Here is a 20837-nt window from a genome sequence, read left to right as displayed (position 1 = left end):
TTTTATTTTAACTTTTGTTATTAGAAAAATACAGGTCCTGACCTCTGGGTCCTCAATGGTGGGTATTGGCCCTGCCTTCTAGGAGCGTAAATAGAATTTCCCCAGAACATAACCTAATTTTGAGAACCAAAAATTGTTCACTGGGAGGGACTCTTGCCTTGTCCAAATACTCACACTTACGTTCTTTTCACTTGACCACTTGACAACTTACAGTATATCATGTATTTCCTGTATATGGCCCAAGTATTCAAGTGAGGATGAAGACCACATGTGTGTGTCGAACTCCGTTACCTGCTTGGACACACTTATAGTGTTGTAAAAATGCAAGTGTTTGCATAGCTTTATTTTTATTACAAAGTATTTAAAAATCATCTTCTAAATGTCTGTACTATAGTCCCTATAACATGACATAATTTTAATTTGTGTTGCTTCTAATTAAGTGCCAAAAAGACTGTGTCTGACTATTAAGACTGTGTCTGTTCCCCGAATAGTGAGGTCAAAATATAATGTAGGATCTAGAAAAAATCTCATCGTAATTAAACCAGAAAAATGTAAAGTAAATGAACAAAAACAATTTTTAAAGTTTGGGCTCATAAATATTAGATCACTCACACCCAAAGCAGTTATTGTAAATGAAATGATCACAGAAAATAGTTTTGATGTACTCTGCTTGACTGAAACCTGGCTAAAACCAAATGATTATTTTGGTCTAAATGAGTCTACTCCACCAAACTACTGTTATAAGCATGAGCCCCGTCAGACTGGTCGTGGAGGAGGTGTTGCAACAATATATAGTGATATTCTCAATGTTACCCAGAAAACAGGATACAGGTTTAACTCTTTTGAAATACTTCTGCTAAATGTTACACTGTCAGACATGCAAAAGAAGTCTAATGTATCTCTTGCTCTGGCTACTGTGTATAGACCACCAGGGCCGTATACAGAATTCCTAAAAGAATTTGCATATTTCCTCTCAGACCTTCTAGTTACAGTTGATAAGGCGCTAATCATGGGAGATTTTAATATTCACGTTGATAATGCAAATGATACATTAGGACTTGCGTTTACTGACCTAATAAACTCCTTTGGAGTCAAGCAAAATGTCACCGGGCCCACTCATCGTTTTAATCATACACTAGATCTAATTATATCGCATGGAATCGATCTTACTGCTATAGATATTGTACCCCAATGTGATGATATTACAGACCATTTCCTTGTATCGTGCATGCTGCGTATAACTGATATTAACTATATGTCTCAGCGTTACCGTCTGGGCAGAACTATTGTTCCAGCCACCAAAGACAGATTCGCAAATAACCTGCCTGATCTATCTCAACTGCTATTTGTACCCAAAAATACACATGAATTAGACGAAATTACTGACAACATGGGCACTATTTTCTCTAATACATTAGAAGCTGTTGCCCCCATCAAATTGAAAAAGGTTAGAGAAAAACGTACTGTGCCATGGTATAACAGTAATACTCACTCTCTCAAGAAAGTAACTCGTAGTCTTGAACGCAAATGGAGAAAAACTAACTTGGAAGTTTTTAAAATTACATGGAAAAACAGTATGTCCAGGTATAGACAGGCTCTAAAAACTGCTAGGGCAGAGCATATCCACAAACTCATTGAAAATAACCAAAACAATCCAAGGTTTTTATTTAGCACAGTGGCTAAATTAACAAATTACCAGACGCCACCTGATTCAAATATTCCACCAACGTTAAATAGTAATGACTTTATGAATTTCTTCACTGATAAAATAGATAACATTAGAAATACAATAGCAAATGTAGATTCTACAGCGTCTAACACTTCAGTTTCATCCATCGCACCCAAAGATAAACTGCAGTGCTTTACAAATATAGGACAGGAAGAGCTAAATAAACTTATCACTGTATCTAAACCAACAACATGTTTATTAGATCCTGTACCCACTAAATTACTAAAAGAGCTGTTACCTGTAGCCGAAGAACCGCTTCTCAATATCATTAACTCGTCGTTATCTTTAGGTCACGTCCCAAAACCATTCAAGCCTCTTATTAAGAAACCAAAACTAGATCCTAGTGTACTGGCAAATTATAGGCCTATTTCAAATCTTCCATTTATGTCTAAAATTTTAGAAAAAGTTGTGTCTGCTCAATTGAGCACCTTCCTGCATAAAAATGATCTGTATGAATAATTTCAGTCAGGTTTTAGGCCCCACCATAGCACAGAAACTGCACTTGTTAAAATTACAAATGACCTGCTTCTTGCGTCAGATCAAGGCTGCATCTCATTTCTAGTCTTACTTGATCTTAGTGCTGCGTTCGACACCATAGATCATGACATACTCATAGATCGATTACAAAACTATACAGGTATTCAAGGGCAGGCTCTAAGATGGTTTAGATCCTACCTGTCCGATCGCTACCATTTTGTTTACTTAAATGGGGTGTCATCTCATTTATCATCAGTAAAATATGGAGTGCCACAAGGATCCGTCCTAGGTCCCCTTCTATTTTCAATATACATGTTGCCCCTTGGTAATATTATTAGAAAATACGGAATTAGCTTCCACTGTTATGCTGATGATACTCAGCTATATATTTCAACGAGACCAGATGAAACTTCCCAATTATCTAAGCTAACAGAGTGTGTTAAAAATGTAAAAGATTGGATGACAAATAATTTTCTCCAATTAAATTCGGATAAGACAGAGATATTAATTATTGGACCAAAAAACACCACACAGAATCTTGTAGATTACAATCTGCAACTAGACGGATGTACTGTTACTTCCTCTACAGTCAGAAATCTGGGTGTTATATTGGACAGCAATTTGTCTTTTGAAAATCATATTTCCAATGTTACAAAAACCGCATTCTTCCATCTTAGAAACATTGCCAAGCTACGAAACATGTTATCTGTTTCTGATGCAGAAAAGCTAGTTCATGCTTTCATGACCTCTAGACTGGACTATTGTAATGGACTTCTAGGTGGTTGTCCTGCTTCGTCAATAAACAAGCTACAGGTCGTCCAAAATGCAGCAGCTAGAGTCCTTACCAGGTCAAGAAAATATGATCATATTACCCCTATTTTACAGTCTCTGCACTGGCTACCTATTAAGTTCCGTATCAGTTACAAATTATCATTACTTACCTATAAGGCCCTAAATGGTTTAGCTCCTGCGTACCTAACTAGCCTTCTACCACGCTACAACCCATCACGCACCCTAAGGTCACAAAACGCTGGACTTTTGGTAGTTCCTAGGATAGCAAAGTCCACTAAAGGAGGTAGAGCTTTTTCACATTTGGCTCCCAAACTCTGGAATAGCCTTCCTGATAATGTTCGGGGTTCAGACACACTCTCTCTGTTTAAATCTAGATTAAAAACGCATCTCTTTCGCCAAGCATTCGAATAATGTATCTCTTAAATTGTGAGTGTAGTTGCATCTGCATTTTTATTCTTTAGCTTGGGTTAAACTAATTTTACTTTGTTGGATCAGCAGCTATGCTAATGATGTCTCTATTTTGTTTCTATGTTTTGCCACGGGATTTACATCCCGTGGTAACTAGGATTTACACAAGCTCCAGTCTGGATCCAGAACACCTGAGAAGAGATGATGCTGACCCTCAGAGGACCCCAGATGATGCTAACCTTGAATCAACAAACAGAACTAACAATTATTGCTACATGTGTGACTGCATCCTATAAATTACTATTAATTAATAATATTGATAGTTCATCATCTAGCTGACTACGTCTTGTATTATTATTATTATTATTTTTATTTTTCTAAAATCCTGTCAAACGTGCACAAACTACTAGCTACTACTAAATATTGTAGAAACATAATTTTCTGTAAAGTTGCTTTGTAACGATTTGTATTGTAAAAAGCGCTATACAAATAAACTTGAATTGAATTGAATTGAAAAAGCAGTTGCAAATATTATACAAAATAAATATCACCACTACTCATTGTTGCACCAATTAAACATTAAAACATTTTTCTACCAAGTTATATGTAATATTTAATTATTATATATTTAATATTGATATGTAAAGGGGTCATATGATGCGATTTCAATTTTTCCTTTCTCTTTGGAGTGTTACAAGCTCTTGGTGAATAAAGAAGATCTGTGAAGTTGCAAAGACCAAATACAAAGAGATATTCTTTATCAAAGTTAAGACTCGTCCACATCCCCCTGAAATGGCTCGTTCAAACACACCCCCATATTTATATGTCACTATGTGGGAATATTTGCAAAACACCACCCAAATTTTCACAGTTTTTATCAAATTTTTATCAAATTTTTATCAAATTTTTATCACAATTTTTATCACAATTTTTATCAAAGTTAAGACTCGTCCACATCCCCCTGAAATGGCTCGTTCAAACACACCCCCATATTTATATGTCACTATGTGGGAATATTTGCAAAACACCACCCAAATTTTCACAGAAAGAAAGGTGTACGTTTTATTCTCTCTGTTGTAGTATTGTTTTTACCACCACTGTGTTGTATAGACGCTGTGTGTTTGGTTTGTTTGGCCTTCCAAAAGAGGACGATATTGCATCATCATGCCTAGAGCTGATCCGTGCTGGTCGCTGATTATAACTGCAATAAAATAATTAGTAACTGGTTGAAATGTAATACTTTACATTTCAACAAATTGAATGCTTTTTTTTCTGTTAAATATCTATTCACTGAAATTTATTGGACTTTGTTAATGTGCTCATATTCAAATTTGCCAGTCATTGCATAGTTTCTTTGTGTTGTACTTTATTTGAATTTTTATTTTATTGGTATTAGGCACAGGCTGATTACCGGTTTCAAGGTTTCCCGCGATTTGAAAATTATCAAAGTTTCAAAACCACTAATATTTTCCATTTTACTGTTCATGCAGGATGTGCTGTTTTCCATGTCTCCTCAAAGACTGAAAGAGTAGGAAATCCCTCAGGCTGAGTGCAGTGTCGAGAGTAGGCTAACACTGACCCTCCTCCTCCTGTTGGTGCAAGCAAGCGTTTGTAGGATGACTGAACTTAAGGGCTGGGTACACTTCCCCTTCAGCATTTCCTTCCATCTCGCGCACACCCTTACAAAAATTACCTGTGGTATTCCATGTGGTAAAACATTAAAAGTACCACACAAATCTAGTGTGGTAATTATGTGGTATTGTGTTGTTTTTTGGGATGCTTTACCACAGCATTTGTGTTGTACCGTATGTAATATATCTGTGATATTCTTGTGGAACAATTGTCATATTTCTGCAGTAATACCTGGTTTTCCTGTAATAATCCTGTGGTCCTTTTGTGATTAATATTGTACAAAACATGGTCTGTCTGTCATAAAACTGTAGTATTACTATCATACTTGTCATAATCTTAAAAATGTGACACCATACTACATCTGCCATACTAAATTTCAACATTTATTCACCATGTGTAACAGCATTATCTGTGTACCCTAGAAACTAAGGTATAAGACACAATGAAACAGTTTAAGGCACAATAAAACAAAGCATGAAAATGTAAATTCACAATATCCAAACATTATAATTTACATATCTCAAAATTAAGCATTTGCTTATTTGATAATTTGTTTGTGAGCAGCCTCTCTCAGGGATCTTTTGTCCAAATTAGGAAAAGCACATCTCACTTTTTCTGCAGAATAAAAAAAGGAACATGAATATATGTGAATAAATAAATGACAAACATATGAAACAACATCTCTTGACAGGCATTTAACATTTTAAATCATTATATTTAATCTCATATAAACTATTCATATATTAATAAAGATTGCTGAGAAATATAACTATTCAATATAAATTATAGTGTATGTGTATAATATTACATATAAAATTCCATATAGACACACACACAATAAAACAGTTTTCTGGTAGTAGAGTTATTTTGTGGATAAAGGTCACAGGGCAGCATTGTCATGTTCCTATGCTTCTGAATGTATCAGTGTGTGCACGATTGTCTGTGTCCCTTTGGAACTACTTGTGCATTAGGACTTTGTTACAGATGTCATGGTCATGCTTTAATATATTTTTGTATACATTCTATGATTGCATGATTTGCCTGAAGCTCTGGAGTATAAGTAATAATTTTATAAATAATCAAAATCATCTTTTCTTCTTCTACTGAAGAAACAATCTCATTTCATTATAGTTAAATGCACCTGATCCAGGTGGTCTTTTAGGTTGTTTTGAAAACTACCGAGATGTGTGTTAGAGTAGGTTTAGAACTAAGCTAGGATAGTTGCCCTCCAGAAGCTGAATGTGACACCCCTGACATAAAGAATTATTAAAAAAATTAAGAAAATAAACTCACTGAATCACATAAATACTCACATAATTAGATGATTTTTTTTTTGTGGATCTATTCTTGAGAGCAGACTTCCACTGCATTTGATTTCTTCACTGTCAAAGAATGCGCAGCAATCTCCTCGAGGATGAATTCCTGGCTCATCAGGTCCTGTAGCATGCACAAGACTGCAATCCTTTGTGGGAGTGCTGCAAACAAAAAAAAAGTTAGATCATATAAATATATAAATTAGACCAAAGCCAATTCCATCTTGCACTGTTTTTCTGTTGTTCTGAATATGAGCACAGCTCTCATGTGTCTACAGGAACAATGATAAAAGTAATCATAGCCATGATGATACTCAGAACAACATGAATGAGGTTTTGATGTTGCTCTTTTACAACAGTACATTAAACACATAATTAACAGTGAGTAGAGATGCTTGATATATCTAAAGACAATATATTATTGGCCATAAGTGGGAAGATTGAAATATAGTTATTGCACCAATAACTTATTTTCCACCAATAGTAATAATTAATATCTGCGAGCATCAGAGACATTACACGCAGCTTCTGTAATTTTGTGATTTGACAATGGCACTGAGCAATTCCACACTTGAGTTTTAGGTTGTTTGACAGATGCTTTGCCAAAGCAACTGTGCAGAGCACAAGGTTAGATAAATTTTATGTTACTATGTGAAGTGTACAAATGTTTTTAGTTCATTAAAACTGTGTGTGTGAGATTCAGACTATAAACACTCATTAAACATTCCGAATCAGCAGCAGATCATCTCACTTTATTCTCAGTGTTTGCTGATAGAAACTGATTTTTTTTTTTTTTTTAATAAAGCTCATATGATTATGTTCAATAATTTCCCTTTAACGGCAAAGAGGTTATTTTCATTGCCATTGAAGTCTTCATGTATAATCCATGCACTGCAGTTTGCTGTATTGTGCAATATGTAGCAAGTGCTGTAGTTAAAGGCACAATATGTAATTTTTCTACTTTAAAAATAGCAGATATCACTATATCTATGTTATATATATTTTTTAGTTGTGTACTTACATTATCCTGACATTTTCCACGAACTTTCAAATCCGGAGAAAATTATAGTTTAATTAGAAGACACGGCACGTTTCTTTATTTCCGTTTTGTCGCCCGTTTATGGCATCATATAAACTTTGACCCCTCTAGTTTATCTAACTTCCTGCGGAACCGCCAAATACAAAGGTGAACAGAAGCAAAGACGAGACGAAGAAGAAAAAGTAGTAGCTAGCCTTGGTCGAGACTATTATATTTTATATTTATATTGTTTATATTCGTATTTATACCTCAATCAATAACTTAGTTATGGATCATGATTATGCTTTGCCTACACGTTCTGTGAAGCGCAAACGTACGGGTGAAATAAATGACCTGAGAAGGTTTTGGGACAAGAGAAGAAACAAGACACGGGTAAATATTGGAGTTGCATTTCCAAGATAGAGAGAGCTTCGTGACAAGCTGAAACTACAGAGAGATCCCGAACTCGCTTGCATTCTGATAAACAGGTATGCATCCATTCAGCTATTTGTGAAACGATGATGTGTAAAACGCAGACGGACTAGCTCTCATGTATAGTATAATGTAAATCTACATGTGTTCTATATCTAGCTGGATAAAGTAGCTTCAAATGCAGTTCACTATCTTGTTCGATATCATAGTATAAACGTAATTATAATTATTAACGAAAGGTGACCGTGTTTTTTTTAACATATATTACTACTAGCTAGATGGAATATTGATTTGTTGGGGTCTCATAATTCATATATCTCTCCGTTCGAAAAGACGTGATTGTCAAAATACTAAGTTAGAATGAGTGAGGAATGTGGGGAGCGACAGAGCGCGTGTTCCAATGAACAACAACTCCCATGAGCCTACGCTCTTTCCTGACGTCATCAAAGTACGTCTTATGTTATTATTTTGATTGAGTGACCCCTGGTGGCCAAAAATCCCATAATGTACGTTTTAAGTGTATTTATTTATTTTTTATTCGTATAAAATATTTTTGTAAAAAAAAAAAAAAGACTGTTGAATAATTGTAAAAAAAAATAAAAATAAATTCACAACGTGAAAAAAAGCGTTGTTGTGTTTGCTGGTGATTAGGGCTTCAAGCGAGCCTGAGGTGAATGGTGCTTCTCAAACAGAAAGATGCATCATTAAATTCAGATGATCACCACAGACTCGTTTTCTTTCAGTTTATTTTCGTGAATTTAAATGTGTGCCGCCTTCCGTTTGAGGGACACCAAGAGATAAGATTTGATGAACTGAAAAAGGCTCTGATCGAATCAGGAGTCGATTATTCCCTTTGATGGAATCGATTCCTTTGGATTCGACTCTCGATTCCCAACGCCTCCGGATTTTCCACATTTCCCACATTTTCCAGCTCTGCAGCGAGGACACTACGCAGATAGAGAGAGAGAAAGCATTGCTCGTTGAATTTCATCCATTTTATGTCCTATTGTATTTGTACAGGTAGGCTATAACTTTAGCACCGACATTTCTAATTTTAACACTCGCGGACATTGTTTTTGTATATTTAATCAGATCCGTCTGAGAGATATGAGAATGAATAGCTGACAAGCGACAGGCCTAAAGCACAGAAAAATGAGTGTTTTAAATACTTATAAATTGTCTTTTATACTGGACAAGACCGCGAGTGTTTTCAAAGAGGGTTTATTGAACACGCATTTGTTTCTAAAAGTGTTTTCCGTATTTCCACTTCTGTTTCATGCTGTTGTTTCTGTGATGTGAAATCGAAAGTGTTTTTTAAGCAGACATTTCTAATTAATCCGCTTGTTGAGTCTGACGTCACCGCTTCCATGTCCAAACGCTCTTTCAGATATCACGAAAAAACAACAAAAGGTGCAAATATACACTCACAATGTGATATAATACTACCAGTATATATATATATATATATATAATCCTAACCTTTAACTCCGCTTCTTATCTCATCACTTAACAACCGAATAAGACCAGTGCATTAGTTTGTAGCTCACTTTATTTTATATAGTGTTTTTGTTGCTGTTGCTGCTAACTGAACATATTTCTTGATCTCATTAACCTCATCATCTCCAGGTCACACTGAACAGCAGATTGTTGTCTCAAGCCAGTGCTGATCAATGACAGTTTAGCTGCAGTATGTCAGAGAAGAGAGGAAAGATGAGTCTCTCACAGAAACAGAGGTAAGACTGAGTCTGCTTTCAGACAATCATTTTAAACACTGCTGCACTTTCAGAGGATTGCTGGAAAAAACACAACCTTAACTAACTCTGTTATATATTTACAAATGATTTGCAGAACTTCAGAGCTTCCTAATTAAAAATAATATTTATATTTTTTTTAAATAACCAATACATGATAAATATCTGAGAACTGAAAAGCAAATTTGTTATTTTACAGTCGCTCTTCAGCACTGAGTCTGTACTTAATTAAATTATTCCACATCAGAGATTTTGGTTTTTAGGTCATAAAATGATTGCACACATAATTTAAAGGGTCATATGATGCTTTTTGAATGTTTTCATTTTCCTTTAGTGTGTAATGTATCTGTTCGTATAAGATCTTCAAAGTTACAAAGGTCACAGTCTCCTGTAAAGTGATTTATTCTGTCTAACAGAGAACACTGATCCAGAAAGGATTAAAATGCCTTGACTGAAGTCCAGATATTAATTTCACAAATGTGTGCGTCACAATGTGAAATATTAGCGTAATGCTGTCCAAAGGTTTACACAAAGAGAAGACGAGGCTTCAGTGAGTTGTAACACTCATTGAACACACTCCAGGACAGAAAGTTGTTACAGTGAAGAAGAAAAAATATAACTTTATGAGATTGTATCTGAAATGTAAGACAGTTGCAAATCTCTTTAATAAGATCAGTCAAATATTAGTGCAAATATATTTATTCTCACATTAAGTGCTTTACAGAAATTGTTAAACAAATGTGAGTCTGTAAACAAGAATGTCTGCCGTCTTTAAAACTCTGCAGATGTTTCTGTGAAGGACTAGAGAGAATGTGTGTCAATATAAAACACAGATGAACCTCCTGTAGAAAAGTTTCTCTTCTCTCTTTGTGTCATTAGTGTAAGATCAGGCTCACATGTGTCTGTGAAGAGTGACCGGTCAAAGGGTGGTGAAAGACCGAACTTCAGTGAGAAAAAAACATCTATCAAAAGGTATTTATTATCTTTGACATTATAATGTTGTGTTGGCTTATTTCTCCACTAAGATGCTTGTGATAGAAATGAATGAAATAAAACAATAATTCACCGATTTCCTCTTTATTGAACTCAGTCTGGAGCTTCTTTCCAGTAACACAATCACACAAGCAGACACAAGGAGGGATAAATTAACCATGGAAAATAGATCATGCAGCCAAACATGAATATGTCTTTCTATCTATCCATAGTCATAGATGAACAAATGCATGTCTATACTGTGCTTCATTACCATCCTCAACAGTGAAGCTCTTTAAATGAGACTGAAGGAGCTCCTGTAGTAAAGTGTTTTGTTCTTTGTGTCATTAGTGTAAGATCAGACTCACATGTGTCCAGCTCTGTGTCTGTGAAGAGTGACTGGTCAAAGAATGAACCACCGAGATTCAGTGAAGAAACAACATCACGAACCAAACGGTATTTGATCTGTTTCTTATTTTCCTTTAAACATAGACTGAGTCAGAAAGTGTATCAGAGAATAATTATCATAAAACTACTTGTAGTCCATAAATTTATCACTTATTTATTGTTTTTCTCTTTGCTAAAATGTTTAAAATAAACTTTGGTCATATATATATATATATATATATATATATATGACCAAAGATTTTAGCAATAAAACATATATATATATATATATATATATATATATATATATATATATATATATATATATATATATATTTATTTATTTATTTATTTATTTTATTTACTCTCAGGCTTCAGTATGAAACATTAGATCCAGATTTACAGTCTCACAGAAAACACAATAATTATACAGACAGTCTCCTGCAGATCTTCCAGGTAATAAAACACATTTTCAAGAATATTTAATAATTATAATAAACAAATATGCAATGAATATTTGTTATGCTGTGACAGAACTTTTATTTCTAATTTTTTCTTCTTAAGAACCCATAAAATAAGAACAAGAACCTATTTTTATTAATATTTACAGCTAATTAAAGTTTGTCTCAACTTTATTTTTTATGAATATTTTTCATTAATTAATAAATAATTTTGACCAAAATGAGATGATTTTTCTGTCATTCATTTTTGTCTTTCTTTGTAGGATCTTGAGGGCAAAATAATCAAATTTCTAAAGAAAGAACTGGAAAAGTTTAAGAAAATATTACAAAAAGAGGACTTGCAGTACTTTGTGAAGGACTTTAATGAGAACAGATGCAGTATGAAAGAAGCAGCTCTTGATCTCACGCTCTACTTCCTGAGAGAGATGAAGCAAGATGAAGCTGCTGATACTCTAGAAGGTAAGAGACTCGTGATCATCTGTCAGACTGTCACTTATAAATGTAGAGAGAAAATAAGATTAAACAATATCTGTATTTTTGTTCTGTTTAGATGAGCTGTTCATCATTCATCAGCTAAAGTGTAGCCTAAAGAAGAAGTATCAATGTGTGTTTGAAGGAATTGCAAAGCAAGGAGACTCTACACTTCTGAAGAACATCTACACAGATCTCTATATCACTCAGGGTTGTAGTGAACAGGTCAATACTGAACATGAGGTGAGACAGATTGAAGTTGCTTCCAGACGTCATGAACCACAGGAGTTACAGGTTGAGTGCAAACATTTGTTTGAAGCACCTGAACAAGACAAGCAGATCAGAACTGTACTGACAAAAGGAGTTGCTGGCATCGGAAAATCAGTCTCTGTGCAGAAGTTTGTTCTGGATTGGGCCGAAGGAAAAGAAAATCAAGATATCAGCTTCATATTTCCTCTTCCATTTAGAGAGATGAACTTAAAGGAGCAAGAAAAACTAAGTTTGATGGACCTTATAACTCAGTTTTTCCCAGAGACAAAAGGACTGAAGCTTACGAGAAGAAATCAATTCAAAGTCTTGTTCATTCTTGATGGATTGGATGAATGTCGACTTCCTGTAAACTTTAAGGATAATGAGACGTGGTCTGATGTTTCATCACCAGTCTCTCTGGATGTTCTCCTGACGAACCTCATCAAGGGAAATCTGCTTCCTTCTGCTCTCATCTGGATCACCAGCAGACCAGCAGCTGCCAGTAAGATTCCTCCTGACTGTATCGACCGGCTGACAGAGATACGAGGATTCAATGATGCACAAAAGGAGGAGTACTTCAGAAAAAGATTCACGGATGAGAATCAGGCCAAAGAAATCATTGATCATGTTAAACAATCAAAGAGTCTCTTTATCATGTGCCACATCCCAGTCTTCTGCTGGATTTCAGCCACTGTTCTCCAGAACATTTTAGAGGAGAAAAGAAATAATGTTGTGAAAAACAATCAGGCTGATGATGCCTCCAAAACACTGCAGGAGTCAAATACTGAAGACACTCCTAAGACTCTGACACAAATGTACACACACTTCCTCAGATTTCAGATCCAGCAGAGCAGACGAAAGTATGATGGAGAACATACACCAGATGTTTCCTGGGATAAAGATGCCATCTTTTCACTGGGGAAACTGGCATTTGATCAGCTGGAAAGAAACCATGTGATCTTCTATGACACAGATCTGGAAGCCTGTGGTATTGACGTCTATAAGGCATCAGTGTACTCAGGCATGTGTACCCAGATCTTTAAGGAGGAAACAGGGATCACTCTTGGTACCATGTACTGCTTCGTTCACTTGAGCATTCAAGAGTTTATTGCAGCCCTTTATGCACATCTGTTTCTAGACATGAAGAAGAAGTGTGTGTTTGATCAAGACTCTACAGAACAGGAAAACAAAAGTGAAACCATGATTGATTTGCTCAAGACTGCAGTGGACAAGGCACTAGAGAGTGATAATGGACACCTGGATCTTTTTCTTCGCTTCCTCCTTGGTTTGTCACTCCAGTCCAATCAGAGACTATTACAGGGTCCGTTGACACAGAAAAATAGAAATGAGCAGAGCAAAAAGGAAATAGTTCAGTACATCAAGCAGAAATTGGAGTCTAATCTGTCTCCAGAGAGATCCATCAATCTGTTCTACTGTCTGAATGAACTGAACGACCAAACTCTGGTGAAAGACATTCAGACCCACCTTAGCAAAAGAAGTCTCTCATCTGCTGATCTTTCACCTGCCCAGTGGTCTGCTTTGGTCTTTGTGTTGTTGACATCAGAGGAGGAGCTGGAGGAGTTTGAGCTTCAGAAATTCAAGAAATCAGACGAGTGTCTCATTAGATTATCAGCAGTCATCAAAACCTGCAAAAGAGCTCTGTAAGCTATTGTTCTTTGTTAATGTTTTGTAAAATTGCATTAATCTACATTGATTCATAGCAGGTTTGGACACCCCTGATCTATTGTGATTATTAATCATATACCAATTATAAATATATATCTTTGTTAGGGTTAAATAATAACACACATTGTTTAACTTTATTATTATTATTTTTTTTATATAAAGAGCAATGATATTTCATTAGATTTACATGGGATTTATGTAGAAATTTCTGTTTTCAGCAAGCTGTTAAGTTACAGAAGAAGCATATCATGTTATTATAAACCACATTGTTCCATAGTTATTTCCACTTCAATATGCAGTTCAACTTCTTAAACTTCTGCTATAAAGAAGATATAGAAACTCATCAAGATGATAGAGCAGCACTTATATTATATATATATATATATATATATATATATATATATATATATATATATATATATATATATATATATATATATACTGTATATCTCATTGCCATTAATGTTATAAGCCTAGATTCATATACATATACATATTTCATATTCATAAGCCTGCCGGTTGCTTCAAAGACAAGCCTACCAGCCGCCCAGAAGCCAAGTCTGCCTGTCGTTCCCGAGTAAAGCTGGCCGTCTGTTCATGTGGCAAGCCTGCCGGTCCGTGCTGTACCAAGCCCACCAGTCGTTCAGCACTCTAGTTCACCAACCTTCCCCAGAAGAGGGAATAGGGAACTAGGGAGGAGGAGAAGGGTGTCATCTCCAGCCCCAAAGCTCGCTCCTGTGTGATCCCCAGCCTTTGTTAATAAAACCATTTTGATTTATTCACTTCTCATCTCATCCCTCCTTCGATCCCGTGTTCCTCATGTGTGAAATGTGACAGCTAGTTTATCTACAACATTTGAAAGAATACAATTCTATTAAAAATGCAGAATATGTTTTTTTCTGTTCATGTAAAAATTATTGGTATAAATTAATTTTTTGTGTTTAAGAAATGTATTACATGTATCTAACCCTGTGATTTGATTTATTTCTCTTTTAGGTTAAATGATTGTGGCTTAACAGACAAAAGCTGTCCAGCTCTGGCTACAGTTCTTGGATCAGATACCAATCTGAAAGAGCTGAACATGAACAATAATAATCTGCAGGATTTAGGAGTGAAGCTACTTTGCACTGGATTTAAGGATATAAATTGCAAATTAGAGATACTGAGGTACGTTTTGTGACCGATCCTAGCGTTTGGTTAGAATTCAGATCCATCTGTTAACATGGACCTTGTTAATTTGCCACAGAGTTGAAGGCAGAACTGCTTCAGCTCAGTGAAATTAGTTGGCTTTATTCCAGCATGAACTCTACGTTGCAGGTCCTACCCCAGCATTTCAATGTGGTTTAAGAGTGGACTTATGTTAGGCCATTTCAAAACTTAAATTTTCTTGTTTTTCAAACATGAGGTTGTTTGTATGTTGTAGGGTTGTGCCAAAAGACGATAGAATCATGTATCGACGATAGTCAGAGATATCGACGATAGCAGATGTCCCTGTCGATAGTCAAGACTATATTAGGCTCATTGTCCTATTAATGTATTAAATTATAGGCCTAATAATAATAATAACTATTATTATACTTTTTTCTATTTACTATTATTACTTTTATAATTTGGCTACCAAACTGGCCAGCTATTTCACTTCAGCACCGAATTTCACACACACAAAGACACACACACACACACACACACACACACACACACACACACACACACACACACACACACACACACACACACGTGTGCATCAGTGAAGAAGTTGTAATGCTTTGACTCAGATAACTCCTTAAATCCATGAAATGAAAGAGATAGAAAATAGAAGATAGAAGACAAACATGTTAATAACCAATAACAGACAATTCATGGACACAGTTGGTCCTGGTCTAAGAAAAAGAGATGGAATAATATCCTGAGGACAGTTAGTTGGTTTTTGGTGACCAACAACTTCATTACACGAGGTGAAATCAATAGGTTTAAACTCTGATCAGGTAGAAGAACATAACGGAGCATCATACAAAAAGTATATTGAGTTAGACAGCTGGGATCTTAATGTTGTGATCTTCTCAACAAAAAACTTTCCAAAATCATTACAGAGAAGTAGAGGACTCTAGAAAATAATGCAGAGATGGATATTAGACAGAGTTAATAGTAGAAAAAAGAACTTGAGGTTTGTGACAATTGTTTGTGATAAGTTCAGACAAATATTTGCTTTTTGTAGCCCTTACAGCTTTCTGAAACATGTTATAGAAGTTCCCCAAAACTTCATAAGAAACCTGCAATCTGTCCTTCTTCTATTTGCATTCAGCCTGTCTACAAGTCCGTCTCAGATTATGCGTAGTGTGTGCGCCAGGGCACAGGTACAGGCTTATGAATTTTATACTTCAAGGGGGCAATATAATTCATGATGTCAGCACAAGTATAATTAAAAAGATTAAGATGTGCATCAGCATCTAGATTAAGCAGAGTAGAGTCCAACTCCAGTTAGTTGCAGGCTACAAAAAAATCTTCACTAGAATGTAAAAAAGTGAGTCAAACGTGTCAGCGATGGATTTCTTAGGATTCTGCCTCGTAAGAGGACAGTACAAAGAACCGCCCTGTGATCAGAAAAGATGCACTACTGATTTAAATGTTTGAAACAGAAAAAGCATGGGTTAAAATCAAATCAAGGGTATGACCAAGGATATGGGTTGGACCAGAAAACCACTGAGTAACAATCCTTAAAGACTTAAAAAAAACCTGCAGAAAATGGTTTAGAAGCACAGAAAACATGAATGTTAAAATCGCCCAACAGCATTACTTTACTAATGCCTATATCCATGTGTGAAGCACTTTGGTCAACTTCTGTTGTTTTAAATGTGCGATATAAATAAACAAACATTGTATTGTATTATAATAGCTGTTTTTGAACTAACTAGAAGGTTTTGAGTTCTTAAACATACAGGATGTTTTTATAGTATGTTGACACGTTATGTAAAAAAATAATCAAGGGAAATGTAATTTCTCAGTTTATGACCCCTTTCAGTAACTGTAAACTGAAGGATCTCAGGTGAGCGGATGTGTCTCTAGGCCATTTTGGATTCAGTTGTACACTAAATTGCAGAGTAAACTGACAAGGAACAAATCTAATTAACTTCATGGATTATTATTGTAAAGGTAATTTCTAGAAGAGCTCATTACTCGTTACATTTTACATATTACAAAACCTTTAGTATTTGTTTAATGATTGAATAAAGTAATATGGCCCCTTTAATGTTAACTTAACTGTTTGGGGTGGTGCTGGTGCAGTGGATAAGACACATGCCTTTGGTGCAAGAGACCCGGGTTTGAATCCACTGTGAGACACCAATGTGTCCCTGAGCGAGACACTTTACCCCTAATTGCTCCAGAGGCGTGCGACCTCTGACATATATAGTAATTGTAAGTCGCTTTGGATATAAGCGTTGAATAAATGTAAATGTAAAACTTCGACCTTTCCTAATGCATAATTAAAATCAAAAGTAGTGCTTGTTAACATTAATGCACTGTGAATTAACATAACCTAACAGTGAACAGCTCTATTTTAAGAGTGAAGTGACATTCAGCCAAGTATGGTGACCCATACTCAGAATTTGTGCTCTGCATTTAACCCATCCGAAGTGCACACACACAGAGCAGTGAACACACACACACACTGTGAGCACACACCCGGAGCAGTGGGCAGCCATTTATGCTGCGGCGCCCGGGGAGCAGTTGGGGGTTCGATGCCTTGCTCAAGGGCTCCTCAGTCGTGGTATTGAAGGTGGAGAGAGAACTGTACATGCACTCCCCCCACCTACAATTCCTGCCGGTCCGAGACTCGAACTCACAACCTTTCAATTGGGAGTCCGACTCTCTAACCATTAGGCCACGACTTCCCAAAGAGTGGGAGATGTTGCCGAAACCCGGGATTTTAAATTAAAAAATGTTCATTAACTAACGTTGTCAGATTAATACATACTGTAATAAATGTATTGTTCATTGTTCATCATTAATACATTAACTAACATTAACCATATTTCACCATACTTCATATTCTCCCCTCATGTTCATCATTTTAGGCTGCGTGGTTGTGGTCTAACAGAGGAAAGCTGTTCAGCTCTGGCTACAGTCCTGAGATCAAACTCCAGTCTGAAAGAGCTTGGCCTGAGCAACAATAATCTGCAGGATTCAGGGGTGAAGAAACTCCAGAAAGGATTAGAAAATACAAAATGCACATTGGAGAAACTCAGGTGAATATAATGAACCATCTTTTGGTTTTTAACAGTATCATTCTCTTTGGATCAAAATGCTAATGTTACTGTAGTAATCTAAAAAAGGAAAGACATGCTCAGATGACAAAATGTTTTTTTCTTCTCTGATTAGAATAAATATATTAAACCTTTTTGTAGTAGTAATATTAATTTATATAACTTTGAATAAAATATTACATACTTAGTATACACTTACATTTTGCACATAATATACATGTACATACATAACTGCATTTTTGTAATATACCTGCCTACAATTGTAAATTACTGTATTGTCATTCCTTATCTACTTATTTGTATCTTTTGTATTTTTATATTCTTTTATTATGTGTTTTATGTTCTGTCGCTGTCATTCTGTTGTACTGCGGAGCTTCTGTCACGAAAACAAATTCCTCGTATGTGTAAACATACCTGGCAATAAAGCTCATTCTGATTCTGATTCTGATTCTGAATAAACCTTTTCTAATAGACTTTCAGACTGCAGTATCAGTGAAGAAGGTTATAAAGCTCTGTCTTCAGTTTTAAGATCAAACCCTTCACACCTGATAGAGCTGGATCTCACAGGAAATGATCCTGGAGAATCAGGAGTGAAGCTGCTCAGTGATTTACTACAGGATCCAAACTGTCAACTCAACACACTGAGGTGAGACTTGATGAAATAATGAAAAATAAATGATATGCATGTGAATTATATTATTTCACTAATTTAGTAAGGTATACAATTTGTTGCATCAAAAATGCTCAAAATGATCAAAAATGAAAGATGAGATGCTGCAGCTGCTGTAGTTTTGATGATAAATGTCAGCACAGTTTAGTTGTGTTAAAAGTTACAGCTTAATCAGACATTTTGGGTCACTAGATGTGCTGGTGTTCAGTAGTTTGGTGCCTCAATTAACATTTATGATTGTGTTATTGTGGACATTTCTCATGAAAGACATATTCACTGTGATTTATTATCCTGATTGTTTAAATGTTACTGAATGCACTGTACATTAATCTCCATCAAGCTCAGATTCACAACACTGTAGATCTACTACAGCAGATCTATCACAGACCACAAAAATGTGATGTGTGACAGGAGAGGATCAGTGATAACACACACACACACACTCACACACACACACACACACACACACACACACACACACACACACACACACGTCTGAACCTGCAGTTCCTCTAATAATGAGCAGAATTGCTGTAGCATCAACACAGACATCAGTTAACTAAAACTATCCAGAGATGGTCTGAACCCAGATCATGTTCTCTGTTAGTGGATCAGCAATCCAGTGTTTGGTGTATCCAATTCTGCTTGATAATAATAGGAAGAGCCGGCATCAAAAGATCAACTAAATATATCACTATGATTGCTTAGCTGTCACAAGCTAGTTATCTCTTTGCTAACTTTCCTCATCTCCTGCTTAAAAGCCAGAAAGATCTTCAGATTTTTGAGAATCATAATCTACTGAGCTTTTGCCCCCCCCCCCCCCAGAGTTTCTTTTAATTAATTTACTTTTGGCTTTTGACTTTCTTAAAAATATTTGTATATTTAAATGTTCAACTGTTTAAACTTGAACTAGAGCTTTTCGTTACAAACAATGTTTGATAATCTTTAAATGTTTTGTGATGTAATGCACATTGAATTTATTCCAGCTTCATCTCCTCTTCTGCAGGTTTTTGGGTCCTGCTGCAGATGAAGGCTGTCAGTATGTGACTGGAATTGTGGGTAAAAACCCGTTACTCCTGAGAGAGCTGGATCTGAGTGATAATAAACTAGGATACACAGGAGTGAATCAGATCTCTGCTCTACTGCAGGATAAACACTGTACACTCAACACACTGAAGTGAGTATCTTACATCATTTCACATGTTACATGACTAGTAATGTTACAGTCGTCTATTTTAATTCTCATTTGAGTCCGACTCCACGTTATAAAGCTTGGAAGAGCCAGGACATTTTTAATACAACTCTGATTATATTTGTCTGAAAGAAGAAATTCATATACATCTAGGATGTCTTGAGGGTGAGTAAATCATGGAGTAATTTTCATTTTTGTGTGAACTATCCCTTTAAGTGCACAGAGGTTGGAGAAAATAACGTGAACACATTCGAAATAGCCAGTATTTTATTAAAGGGGCGGCAGTGGTTCAGTGGTTCATGTAGGTTGTCTACAAACCGGAAGGTTGGTGGTTCAATCCCTGGCTCCACCTGACCAAGTGTCGAGGTGTCCTTGAGCAAGACACCTAACCCCAGCTGCTCCCGACGAGCTGGATGGCGCCTTGAATGGCAGACACCGCAGTCGGTGTGTGAATGAGTGAGTGAATGGGTGAATGTGAGGCAACTTGTAAAGCGCTTTGGATGGCCATGTGGTCTGTTGAAAGCGCTATATAAAATGCAGTCCATTTTTAATGTGTTTAACATTGTTTGTCTTCAATACAGCTTCCAACCTTCTTAGAATAGATTCAGACAACTTTTGAATAGACTTCAGTTAAATTCTGTCTCTAACTTCTGCTGTGACTGCTGAATGTGTTCATGTTTACTGACTACAAACCGAGGATTGAAGACTATTTTTTACAAAAAGTATATGTGTGTATGTGTATGCATATTTCTATATTTAAATGTAATTTCATGAAGGCAGGGTCAGTCTGGTTTCCACTGTCACTTCTGGGGCTTGATCGTCCAGGCTTCCTCTGGGACAACGGCCAGGGTTTTTTGGCTGACTGGGTCTCTGAGTTTAGGTTAGAGGAGGTTATGAATGAAGGTGACTTGTAAAGTTGTGTAATCTAAACATTT

The 20837-nt window shown here is 35.9% G+C and overlaps 1 protein-coding gene across 1 annotated transcript in view; it reads left to right on the top strand.

The window, feature by feature from the left end:
- The window catches only part of LOC132159380 (NACHT, LRR and PYD domains-containing protein 3-like), a gene marked incomplete at its 3' end in the record, with an annotated part of 219906 nt that overhangs the window by 196960 nt on the left and 2109 nt on the right, over window positions 1–20837 (top strand). The window contains exons 2-9 of the mRNA XM_059568881.1: window positions 9428–9534; window positions 10876–10980; window positions 11283–11367; window positions 11636–11831; window positions 11923–13753; window positions 14775–14945; window positions 17852–18022; window positions 18513–18686. Coding sequence (XP_059424864.1) covers window positions 9491–9534; window positions 10876–10980; window positions 11283–11367; window positions 11636–11831; window positions 11923–13753; window positions 14775–14945; window positions 17852–18022; window positions 18513–18686 — 2777 coding nt within the window. The remainder of the gene's footprint in view (window positions 1–9427; window positions 9535–10875; window positions 10981–11282; window positions 11368–11635; window positions 11832–11922; window positions 13754–14774; window positions 14946–17851; window positions 18023–18512; window positions 18687–20837) is intronic.

The sequence above is a fragment of the Carassius carassius genome, chromosome 16 (assembly GCF_963082965.1).
Source record: "Carassius carassius chromosome 16, fCarCar2.1, whole genome shotgun sequence".
In the NCBI taxonomy this organism is placed as follows: domain Eukaryota; kingdom Metazoa; phylum Chordata; class Actinopteri; order Cypriniformes; family Cyprinidae; genus Carassius; species Carassius carassius.
The sequence above is the reverse complement of the archived record's forward strand: the minus strand, read 5'-3'. Positions and strand labels throughout refer to the sequence as shown.